This window comes from Equus quagga, chromosome 11 (genome assembly GCF_021613505.1).
Source record: "Equus quagga isolate Etosha38 chromosome 11, UCLA_HA_Equagga_1.0, whole genome shotgun sequence".
Lineage (NCBI taxonomy): Eukaryota > Metazoa > Chordata > Mammalia > Perissodactyla > Equidae > Equus > Equus quagga.
Window position 1 is genome coordinate 80,131,821 of NC_060277.1, and position 12,587 is coordinate 80,144,407.

Here is a 12,587-nt window from a genome sequence, read left to right on the forward strand (position 1 = left end):
ATTCAATGACTCAGCAGCACAAATAGATACATCCCTCTTCATATTCAAGCCTGTTTGTTACACAGAAGGCAGATTTCCAGAACAGCTCTAGTTAGTGACAAGGAGCTGAGCATTTCCATGGATTATAGGAACTAAGCCTACCACGAAGAATCACATCCCCATCAGTGAAGAGGAGGGAGAGGGCTAAAATAGAGTTCGTGTTGAGTGTGATGTATGTGTAAAGATCTAGAGATTAAGGAAAGTAGGACGAAGTGCTAAAGTCATAAGACCATTTAATGACTCTGCATATATGCCTGTGGGTAGGGAGGGGCTTTACACCTTTACAGAACTTGAAAGTATGGGCTTATGTATGCCTCTACAGAAATGCAATTTGAAGAAATTATCTTCTAGACCAGCACTGTCCAATAGAACTTTGTGTGATGTGTCCGTACTGTCCAATACAGTAGCCACTGACATCATGTGGCTTTTGAGCACTTAAAATGTGGCTCATGTGACTGAGAAACTGAATTTTTTATTTCAATTAATTTTAACCAATTTAAATAGCCACATGAGGTTAGTGGCTACCTTACTGGATAGCACATTACTAGACTATAAATAGGTATCTTTATACGTATCAACTATTTTAGACGTAGAAACATTTTAGAGGCCGTCAGCGACAAACGTATGACTTGTCTATGTCCCGGGAAGGGGTGGTGCTCCTGACTACGTCTAAATAAGCAGTGCTTTTGCGCAGTGCAGCTTCTGTGCAGAATGAGAGCTGATCTGATTAGACAGAGTGAGTAGAGGGTGGAAACTTCTACTCTGCTTGGCTTCTGATGTCTGTCTTTCCAAAATTGTTCTTAATTGCTTGGACAATACTGCTCCTCAGATTAATCAGAACTTTATGGGTCCCTCAGAAAGAATAGTTGCATCTTCCATTGGCATCATTGCCTTTGGTTAACAAATTGGCAACAGCTTAGATATATCTGTCAGAATTGGGTAACAGCTGTGATCAGGGCTCCTGAGACTACAGAAGTTTGATTTCAGGGTGTCATCAGGTCCTGTGACTCACGGATGTCTGGAACGCCTGCTTGCTAAGGCCTGTAATTCCAGAGTATATGCCATTGATAGCTATAAAAATGCAAATCCTCCAGAGAAGTAAATCTTGGAGCTACTGTCCTTTGACACATTTGATAGGGACAGTGGACACCAGTTATCTGGGAGGAAACTCTATAAATATGGAAAAGATAAAAGAACTAGGAGGACAGACGTCCCAAAACATATTTCATCTACTACAGAAATCTGCCTAAGGCTTGTGTGATTTTATGAGATGTAAGATAGCACCTTATATGGCTATTATAAGGATTAAGGATTAACTAGATTTTATTAATGTAAAATACTTTAAACTTCTACTTTTAGAGTTTTCATAGTTCTCACAAAATTTATTTTTCTGTTAATAAAGAAATGTCAGGTTACAAAAAAAAAAAAAAGAAGAAGAAAGAAAAAGCATCACCCATAATTTTAATACTTAACAAAACAATGATTAGCATCTTTTCTTTCTGGTCTTTTTCGTATGCAGGATTTTTTAGTTTTCTTTACACAGTTACAACCATAGTGTGCATACAGTTTTGTAACCTGACTTCAAGCTTCTCAAGCTAGGCATTAGATAAGGGAATATTACAACATGTCTAGGATAACTAGGTCATTTAATATCTGTCTGTCTCTGAAATTTTCTGCCCTTAATTCAACCTGGGGACTGTGGCAATGATGCACAGTGATGAGAATTCCAATATAAACAACATCCTTGAAAAATGCACATGTACCTGTTTTAACATTTAAGGTCTTTCAGATCTTAGTAGCCCTCTGTGAGACTTTAGCATGGTGTGAATTATGTGGTACAGGAAAATCAAGTGCTTGCTCAAACCTGGCTGGAGTTAAATGAAAATACCAAAGGCCCCATGGGAAGTGAGGGAGGTACCTGGTGTGTTACATGTGTTATCCCATTTAATCTTCACCAAACCCAGTCAGGTAGGTATTATCAACCACACATTAGACATGAGAGGTTGACAAACTTGCCCAAGTTTGTATTATTAAGTAGCAGAACAAAGATTAGCACACGGGTCTTTCCAATACATGCACTGGGCAGGTAAACAAGAATGCATATAAACTCTTCATTTAGAAAGGAAAAGAGGGGTTTAAAAAAAATTTTTACAACTAGAATGTATTCATGTATTTCTTGAGGAGAAAGATTGGGGTTTTTTTTTTTCTTTTTGTGAGGAAGACTGGCCCTGAGCTAACATCTGTTGCCAATCTTCCTCTTTTTGCTTGAGGAAGATGGTCCCTGAGCTAACGTCTGTGCCAATCTTCCTCTACTTTGTATATGGGACGCCATCACAGCATGGCTTGATGAAGGATGAGTAGGTCCACGCCTGGGATCTGAACCTGTGAACCCCGGGCCGCTGAAGCAGACGCACAAATTTAACCACTATGCCATTGGGCAGGTCCCAAAGACTGTTTTTAAAGAAACCATTAAAGAAAGGGAAAATAAAGAAAATATCCCTCTAAGAGTTAGTCACCTCTGATAGTACCAGAAATGGCAAGTGGCATACTTTTAAGGACATCCTTGGTAATTAAGGCAACTTTGCATAATCTCCTACAACACCAAAGAGAAAACATCGGGTCCTACTAAATAGGATTAAATGTCCATGTCAGCCCAAGAGCCTCAAGACTTCCCCTTATATTGCTACTAGTTCTGTGAAGCCTCTGACTATACAAATGAAAGAATGGAATGTGAATGGGGCGGGGGCGGGGGAGGGGCAAAGAGCAGAGGTTCTCAGATTGGTTAGAAGGCAACATGTAACCTACTGTGTTGCTCATCTGCTGTTTGCCAAATAGTAGCAAATCTGTGTTACAGGAAGTTGGAAGCCTCAAATAATTCTGCACCTGACGTATACACTGTTGTTGCGAACATATCTTGCCCGCAAAATGTGTCTCTAGAGCCCTGGAGCAATGTCTGGCTACATCCTGGATGCTAATCAGGACTATCTCCTTTCACCAGAGGGCCTCTAAACTTCCAGCCCTATATCCACCGCATCTCGCCACATCTGCTGGAAATCCATGGCTTGCCTTTTTCCCTCTCCTAGTTTCCATGGAGACGCAACAGTTTACTTTTTTCCCCCAACTCTAAGCCACGGTTATTTTTAACTGTAAAACTCTGAGCCAGGTCACAGCTGGGATCTGGAAGATGCAATGACGTCTATAGCCACCCTTCTCTCCCACAGACGCCTTCTTTTGTGCAGTTGCTGGGGGTGGAGGCACTCCTGGGAGATTTTGCTCTCAAAAGCGTTTTGCTTTGCATCATGAAGTTAAACCGATGCTGACTTAGATCTGACAGGTGTCCTGAATCTGAAACTATGCACGCCCAAAACAAGGCAAAGATTTTCTTGTTGGGGCAGGGCCACCAGGTAAGATTGACATTGCTGTCACCTGTGGCTAGAGCTTAGATGAATGCCCTTTGGTAAAAATATATCAAGGAGTCATCCACTAGGGAAAAATAAGGGCTCTGGCTCCTGCCTGGCCCCCCCCACCTTAGAGTGGCTTTTTCTGTTGCAGCTTGACCTTGGTTAAAAAGAGGCTCCTAATGAGACACGGTGTGAAAAAGCTGTTCCACCTCTCCAAAGCAGACAGCAAATTCCCATGGGACCAGGGTTGCAACACTGCTGCCCTCCTCCTCTAAGGAAAGGTCAAATCAGTCCACCCATCTCTAAGGCCCCTGGCTAGGGTCTTCATGGCATTTCTGAACTTTTCCCTCCCTTATAATATTTTTTTTGGGGGGAAAGCTATTAAATTACCCTGAAAAATGCTCTTTTCATCTTAGTAACGTCCTAAGATTGGAAACTGAAAAACATCACTTAGCCCCAATTCAAAATCAGTTTTCTTGCATGGGACATTGATTGGCAACATTAAAATTAAGCTCCAAGTGCAGGTCGATTAATTTTTTTACTTATTAAAATGATATATTTTTTATGTTTTAAAGGAATTCCCTAAATGAAGAGGGATAATATGGGGTGGGGTGGGGGCGATCCAAATTAGTAGGTATCTATTATTTAATGGGAGAAAAGAGAAGGTTAGGTCATTGTGAACAATTTTAGAAACAGGGAGTATACTTGGCAGATAGCTCTCCAAAGAGAAGAGAGATTCATTAGAAGTGTCAGGAGTTGGCACTTAGCTGTCAGTTCACTGAAGAAGGGTGATAAGATGACAGCATTTCAGCATTTTTGCCTTGATTAAGAAAGTGTTGGTTTCTTAAAACAATTATGAGGTCTTCTCCTTTCCACAATTCCTAAGATGCTACTTCTGTTCAACATAACTCTGGACCAAGGCAGGATTATTAGCAAGCCACCTGGAACCTTTCTGCCACATAAGACCTCAGGGGAAAACAGAGCAAGCTGAAAAAAAAGTGTTGTTTGGTTAAGAATGAGAGATTAATTCAACCAAATGATTAGTTTGGTGCCACGGAAATCCATCTCCTGTGCTCCAAAGTAGAAAATAAGTGCATCAGACTTAAGTACTCAGCCATCAAAGACGGGAAGCAAGTCTGGGCTGGCAAAGGTTAACCGCAGGGCTTCCAAAGACAAGGGGAAGTACTGTGACATTCAGGGATACGCTATTAAATCAAATTTTTTGTTGCTCTCCATTTTGGGTTTTAAACCTTTTAATGGTCACTCTCCACATTCTTATCTCAACTTCCTTATTCCTACTCTTGACAGGGAAAGGGGGCTCAGTACCCAATGCACTTGAAAGGGAAGGGGGCCCAGTATACAATGCATAACCATCAAGTAATTCACAGTGACAAAGGAATTTTAATGGCAGGTGAAAGACATTCATCCTTCCCTTAAATACCTATGTCTCTTGGCTTGTAAGCCTAGTCAGTCACATCAAAGGGCAGTTGATACTCTTTCATCACAGTACATCTCAACTGATAGAAGCCAAGGCAGAAGGCAATCACTGAAGAGAAAAAGACAGGTATAGAAAATGGCTTTCCAGACTTCTCAGAAATTATTCACCTGTCCCCCCACCCCTCAAAAGCAGCACACTAACACTCAGTTCTTTTTTTTTTTTTTTTTTTGCTGAGGAAGATTCACCCTGAGCTAACATCTGTTGCCAATCTTCCCCTATTTGTATGTGAGCTGCCACCACAGCATGGCCACTGACAGATAAGTAGTGTAGGTCCGTACTTGGGAACCAAACCCCAGCCACTGAAGTGGAGTGCCCCAAACTTAACCACTACACCACCAGGGCTGGCTCTAACACTCAGTACTGATGCATATTTCATGGATAAGCTACTTAGGTTCCAAAATATTCCCTAAATGCTCTTCACTATTGTTCTCACTCCCAAAGTAAGGGCCTATGTCAGCAGGACCATTACTACGCTCTCCAAGCTGCCCTGAGCCTGCTTACACTCCGAGATCCTGCTCAATTTCACTTACATGCAGTCAAAAGGGCTGGTTATTGTCTGACTGAAGAGAAATCCTTTGCCTTAGCTGGGCTACCTCTTCTACACAAGGCCACAGACATGGCAGTGTCCCACTCTACCAGAGCCGGTCCTTTCTGGCAGATCTAGGAGAGGTTAACCACATCTGGCTAAGCACTGTGGAAAGGAAAACAAAGCTTCCAGATCAGTACTTCTCGAATCAAACTTTAATTTTTAGAAATTCAAAGAAAAAGCCAGGTATGTGTAAGTTGTGGAAAAGCTTTTTGTGTTAACAATAATACAGTGTATATCTAGAAGGTATTTCCAAAGACGTCCTTAAAAATGGATGAGCGATCTCCCAGAATGCTGTTTAGAATCAGGGTACCATGCTCTTGCCTAGAGACCAGTGAAAAGTGCTTAGGAGTAAATCTCAGTGAGTTTTTCCAAGATTCTCTATGTAATTTGGGCCTCTGATTCTTCATACTGGAAACTTTTTTTCTCTTATTATATATCTACATATTTCCTAAAGCTAGAATGACTTACCAACTGGAATTTTATTGTTATTGATCAACGTCACTGGTTTTCTTCCCTTTCCAGCTAACCACAAGCTGATGATTTCCTTACTCAAAACTGGGAAACTCGTTCTTATCTCTCAGCAAGGACTGGTTAATTAACTGAGTCCAGATTTAAAAGGGGGGGGGGTAGGTTGTAAACAATAAAAGGATGAAAACTGGAACCTAAGAAAAGATAAACTGAATAGTGAGTTGGTCTCATGAGAGACAGTGTAGGTCTTTGAGCCCAAGAAAGGGTCATTACATAGAAAGAAATTTTTGTTCTCTATTTCCTACCACTGACAGAGAAGGATATGCATAATATTCCAGCAGGAACCTTTAATGTTAAATTGCAATAAAAATTCCTAAGAGTAAAACGTCTTTATTCATGTTGTTGAGTTTCAGAGTAAACTCTCCCTCTTCTGAGATGATCTGAACTAAGAGAGACCTCTGTTAGTGTAGTTGGGTTTATAGCTAACCCCGTTTAGCAGCAAAGGGGAAGGATGGAATATTCTTTGAAAGGTCCTTGTTAGCTCTGGATTTTTTAGTAACAAGAAAGGGCTTTCTCCAGCCCAGTGGCACAGGGGTTAAGTTTGCATATTCTGCTTCGGTGGCCTAGGGTTCACCGGTTCAGATCCCAGGTGCTAGGCACTGCTTGTCAAGCCATGCTGTGGCAGGCATCCCACATATAAAGTAGAGGAAAATAGGCATGAATGTTAGCTCAGGGACAGTCTTCCTCAGCAAAAAGAGGAGGATTGGTGGCAGATATTAGCTGAGGGCTAATCTTCCTCAAAAAAAAAAAAAAAAAAAAGGCAGGCCTTCCTTCGGTGATAAGAGCGTGGAAGGAAATAACATACTTAAGCCAGCCACATCAAATATCAGCAAGTGCTTTTCTATTATAAATGCAAAATTTTGCAAAGTTGGGTTTACCAAAATAATAATAATCCTACTTTCTAAAATCCAGTATTTGAAATTACAACCTCTTCTTCTATCATTATTTTGATCCATGCCATTTTCATCTAATCTACTGATTCCCCATCACTTTTTCAGAGTTCAACTGGTTCCAAGGTTTCTATCAGACTGTCTTACCATCCTCCCACTCCTAACTACCACAGCTGCCCCTTGTGTCCTAGCCAACTAAACCTCTCGGCACCATTTTCCTTACTCCCACTGCTGCCTCCACACCATCCTCCACCCACTGTCTGGAACAGTCTCCCCAACCATCTGCTGTTTTCTCTCTCCCCTCTTGATCTTTTCATTGGCTCAAAAGCTCACCTCTCCCAGGAAGCCTTCCGATACCAAGACTAAGGACTCTTCAGACTATAACAGACATCACCTGACATTGATGTCTCATGCATCCCAAATTTTTAGAAAAGGAACTACCTTTCAGGGATAAGACACAATCCCTTTATACCAACTAGGGGTGCTGGTGGTAGCATAATACGTTTTGTTTTTTTTTTTGAGGAAGATTAGCCCTGAGCTAACTACTGCCAATCCTCCTCTTTTTGCTGAGGAAGACTGGCCCTGAGCTAACATCCATGCCCATCTTCCTCTACTTTATACGTGGGACGCCTGCCACAGCATGGCTTGCCAAGCAGTGCCATGTCTGCACCCGGGCCGCCGAGAAGCGGAACGTGCGAACTTAAGTGCTGCACCACAGGGCCGGCCCCTAGAACACGTTTTCTAAGAGATATAACTATGCAAAGAAAAGACACCATTTCCACAAGCCACTCTTTTTAAAGACTGAAGTCCTTTATTCTAATTCCCCCAGATCCTAAGAGTTTCCTTTTCATTTGTAACTCTCTAGAAGTCTATTAGCAAGCTGCATGCATATTTACATCAGTCAAAACGTTTGAGCAGATACTTCCAACAAAGCATGTAATATTTCAATTAGATATTTTGAAAATTGAAGGAATTAAAGAATCTGTCAGCTACTTGAGGCAATGTGTGCAGACTGTGAAGTTATTTCTATACAGAACTTTGCTTCTAGCAGCAATGGGATAACCATGGCTCTGAGTGTGGCTTCTTACTCTGCAGAAAGGTTTGAAGACCAAGTTTCAGATGTGGGGGGTACTCACCCCCGCACCCAGTGAGTCCCATATATGAAACTACTTTACTTTTGTTTTAAAAGTAGCTTTTATTGCAGGCTAGCCTTTAACCATTGAGAAATTAGGGTTCAGGTCTCAATCCAAGCAAAGCTGAGGTCAGTTGTATCAACTCCATCCTCAGGGGCCTGGTATCCAGGGCAAGAACAGGGTGAGTCCAGGACACACATGTTAGCAGAGACACTGCAGCATGATGAGGCGGGCATCCAACACCCGAAGTGTGCTTTCGTTACCAGAATATTTGACACACCCGCAAATCAGGTAGCAAAACATTTTAATCCATTAATTCTAAAAATAACACATTTTATATCCAGTGCCACCTCCTCAAAAGTCTACTGCAGATTAGACAGACTGCAAAGTACAAAGCCAGACATTAAAGTTAAAGATGCAGTTTGGGACAAGACCATCATGGGGAGATTTTCCTCCCCTTGATCATAAACTTAAGCTGTCAGCTTAAAAAGTCCTCAGAAGGAAAGAGAGAGGCTCTATAACCCTTCTCTTTATTTTAAATCTGTCTGTAATGTTTGAAGGCAAAACAGATGATCAGAAAACCAACCTCCCAAATACAATGATCTGAGCTGGACTCCTGGGACGAAAGATTAGTTTAGTTCTATTTCTACCAACACTGTGATGTGAGGTACTATGGTTCTTGTTTTAGTTACAAGAGGTGTTAGGAATGAAGGCCCACTCACATTTAATAATAGCTTATCTAGCACATAACTCTACAGCACAATACCAACAACAGGAGTGTTTTAGAGCAGGGTGGAGAGGAAAGTAGACATTAATACAACTTAAGGTTTCCTTTGTCCTTCCCTTCTTTTTTACAATGAGAATTCAGCTCAAAAATGAAACTCTCCAGAATGCCCGCGCTGTCCTTTGGCCCAGCACATCCCAGACTTGTGATTTCTGGTCCCAAGCTCTTAGAGCCTCAGGCTTTAGTGATGTATCCTTCTCGGATGAGGAAATCATAGATTTTCCGGGTTTTGTTCACGTCTATCTTGATGAGTGCTCTTGCTTGTGCCAGTCTCAAGCCTCCTTGCTTGTTACATTCGTTCAATAGAGCAGATTTGTATTCTAAATAGGCTCCTGGGACCAACCTCACCATCTGACAGAGCTGCAAGACATGGCAAATTTAATAAACATTAACATCTGTCATTCTCATAATTTAATCCAGCAGGTATAGCCAAAATGAAATTTTAAAAATGACATCAACCTCCAACTATTTATAGGAGCTGTTAGGTGGCTGGACCGCATTCCATTTAGTCTCCTCTTTGGAGAGACTATTCCCTAAAGACAGACACTCAGGAAGAGAAAGCCGGGGTAGGATGCTGGGAGAGCCTTTAGCACGAGTTGGCTGGCTCGCCTGGGTTCGTCAGGGAAGACAAGTATGTGTCCTGAGGAGGAGCTGCCTGGGTTGAGGCCCAGCCCAGCACATTCCAACACAGCCAGTCAGGGAAGAGCCACAGGACACAGTTGGGGCGGGGGTGCAGCTACTTGGATGCCCAAGTGTGAATCACATTATTTTTAGTATCGGCATTAAGTAGTAAGTAGTCTCTGCTTTTGTGATACATTTCCCACTTTAGAGGGACAGGAGACAGAGACATGGCTAAGAGGCCACTTTAGCTGTCTAGAAAGCTGGCTCAATTCCAGTTCACCTGCTATTATCCAGCAATAAGCAGTTCGAGGCCACCACTTTGTAGGTAAGAACAACAACTGCTTGGGACTTAGGCCATTCCGTCCGTAAATCAGAAGGGCCTGTGAGCTTCTTCGGCAATACTTCCATGGAACACGTACTTCCTTCTACTCTCAAACTAATCTTTACCATTCCTGGTGGAGAAAAGGAAAGACTAAACTAGCCCCTACTCCGCGACTCTTCCTCACTCTCTGACCTGAGTTGATGACCTGGAGCGGCAGATGTGGGGCCTGATCTTTGGAACTGTAAAAACACGTGAGCAATAAAAGAGAAACTCCCCTGGGGAATGCACTTCAGAGCCATCGCACATTCTTTTGAAAATGCTTGATGATGACTCTTGAGGCTGGACTTAAATTTTAGAAACAGCCAAAAGTAACATGAAGACAAATCTGATGATTATAATGGGAAAAAAAAATAGGTCATGGCATTTTTTAATCAAAATTAATGTACGACTATATATGATGACAAATTCCTTTCTTTATGCTTATAAACATGCTATGGAAACAATTCCGAAAATCTTCTAAGTGATGATTATATTGTTGGAATAAGTGTAGAACTTCTCAAAGTGACCACTCTAATGGGAAATAATCATTTTCATATACAAGTGATTTTAAGTTAATAAAAACTCAATTTCATTTACATAAAGCACTTAGCACAGTATTTGTACATGGTAAATGCTCAATAAATGACAGCTGCTATTATTCAGATTTACACATCCCATGTTCTTCTCTCAGAAGATGAATGGTGGCAGTCGATAAGGAAAGGAGCTCTCTGAAACCTGCTGAGGTTCATTCTTCAGCTCAACTTCTAGCATGGACTAGACCTGGACATGTATGTTACATGAGCAAAACAAAATGGGTTTGATCCTGCAAAATGGGTTTGATCATGACAACCCAAAGCATAATCAGCCCCTACTCTCTTTCCTCTAGCTCCCCTTCTTTTTCTTACCTCCTTTTCTTTCTCATTCAGCTTCTCTGTGCCAGGAAGGCCAGTGAGGTTCAAGGGTGGTGCACTTCGTCTACCTATACACACAGACAGAAAAGAGAATAAATTTCATAGGAGTGACGATTCCTCAAGTATAAAGTATTACAGAGTTCACCACTAACGCCAGGCCAGTTAGGTACAAGATCACTATATCTAGCTGTAGGAACTCTCTACCCATCACCTCAGGCCTCAGTTTAGCTAGGAACATGGGCACCCCAATGTTCACTTGAAAATAAAAATGGTAATTCATGTGCCCTTTGCTCTGCTACACCACACATACAATCACATATCCCTTAGCATCAAATATGACTACTTACCACAGTAGTTATCACCCATTTCTTCCTAACCAGTAGGAGATTCTAAAATCTAAAGCCCAGATGTCATCCAGTTAAGAAAGGTCATACACTGCTGGCCTTGGCAGCTGATGAGTAGAAATAACAACTCTGCAGGAGAGACATTTCCTAACCCTTGCTACTCTGCCAGCAGTACAAGGCAAACATGGTAATTAACCAAGTACCATTTGCCTTCAGATCAAAGGCAGACTGTTAGGCCAGCAAAAGTCCCTTCTTATTTATTATGTGAGGGAATATCTGTTCCTTCCAAAGTAGGCCTGTTTACCTGAAAGATCTACACGGAGGAACAATGAACCATTATATGGCAAAGCAGAGGCTGAGGTGAACTCACATACCTGAGAAAGAAACCCAAGTATGAGGTCACTGCCCAGGATGGGAAGCTTGATGTGCAAAATTTTTTGGTTTTGTTTTGAATGTCTATTTGGGATTACTGTTCAGTTGGGCATGGATGGACTGAGTCAAGCAAAAGAAAACGTAGAATAATATATTAACAAGTTTTATGGGGGCTGCCGTTTAGGTGGTGGAGGAAAAGGGGAGGGACTGTTATAGGCGGCTCTGCTAGAAAACAGGCTTACCTACAACATCAACAAAGGGGTAAGGGCTTCTCCATAACCGACAGGCCTAGCCTCACCCTAAATGCTGAAAAAGGGAGACTAAAATCATTAGTGCCTTACTAAAGTTACCAGACTCTGAGTTACACTCAATGATCCAGGCTCCTAACTGTGCATTGCCTTAGGAGCAACTCAGAGCATGAAGGGGAGCAAGGGGTTTCCTCAACCTAACTATAGAGGATGAGGAAGGCTAACATCAGTCTAGGAAGCAACAAGGAATAAGGGAGTGCAGATGGTCCAAAAAACACAAATACCAAAGTTGCATGGTCATATTAGTTCATTCATTTTATTAGCCAATATATACATATATATTTTTTTTAAAGATTGGCACCTGAACTAACAACTGTTGCCAATCTTCTTCTTTTTTTTTTTTATTGCTTTTTCTCCCCAAATCCCCCCAGTACATAGTTGTATATTTTAGTTGTGGGTCCTTCTAGTTGTGGCATGTGGGATGCCACCTCAGTGTGGCCTAACAAGCAGTGCCATGTCTGCACCCAGGATCTGAACTGGCAAAACCTGAAGCAGAGTACACGAACTTAACCACTCGGCCATGGGGCCGGCCCTGAGTTAGCCAATTATTAAGTTATTTGTATTTCTGTATTTAGATTGGGGCAGGTTGGAAGTAAAAAACTTGTAAGATAAAACTTGGATTTAGCTGTCTTGGCTACTCCCTTAAAGACTCTCTTTTCTCCTTTAAGAAATAATTACTTGAAACAAAAGGATAAATGGAAAAGAAAAGGTATCATCCTGAAAGCAGCCTTCTCTGAGGCCTGCCTAGATCCTGAATCTACTGAGAGGTTGTCCATGGGATCATGAAGTCTGTTGTTCCAAGCTTCCA

General features: G+C 41.7%; 1 protein-coding gene across 4 annotated transcripts in view; it reads right to left on the minus strand.

Moving 5' to 3' along the window:
• Positions 1 to 7,734: 7,734 nt before the first annotated feature.
• The window catches only part of TADA2A (transcriptional adaptor 2A), a 49,573-nt gene continuing 44,720 nt past the window's right edge, over positions 7,735 to 12,587 (minus strand). For all 4 annotated transcript variants that reach the window (XM_046675868.1, XM_046675869.1, XM_046675870.1 and 1 more), the window contains 2 exons: positions 10,750 to 10,823; positions 7,735 to 9,222 (listed from right to left, as the gene is read on the minus strand). In XM_046675868.1, coding sequence (XP_046531824.1) covers positions 9,037 to 9,222; positions 10,750 to 10,823 — 260 coding nt within the window. In that variant the 3' untranslated portion in view covers positions 7,735 to 9,036. The remainder of the gene's footprint in view (positions 9,223 to 10,749; positions 10,824 to 12,587) is intronic.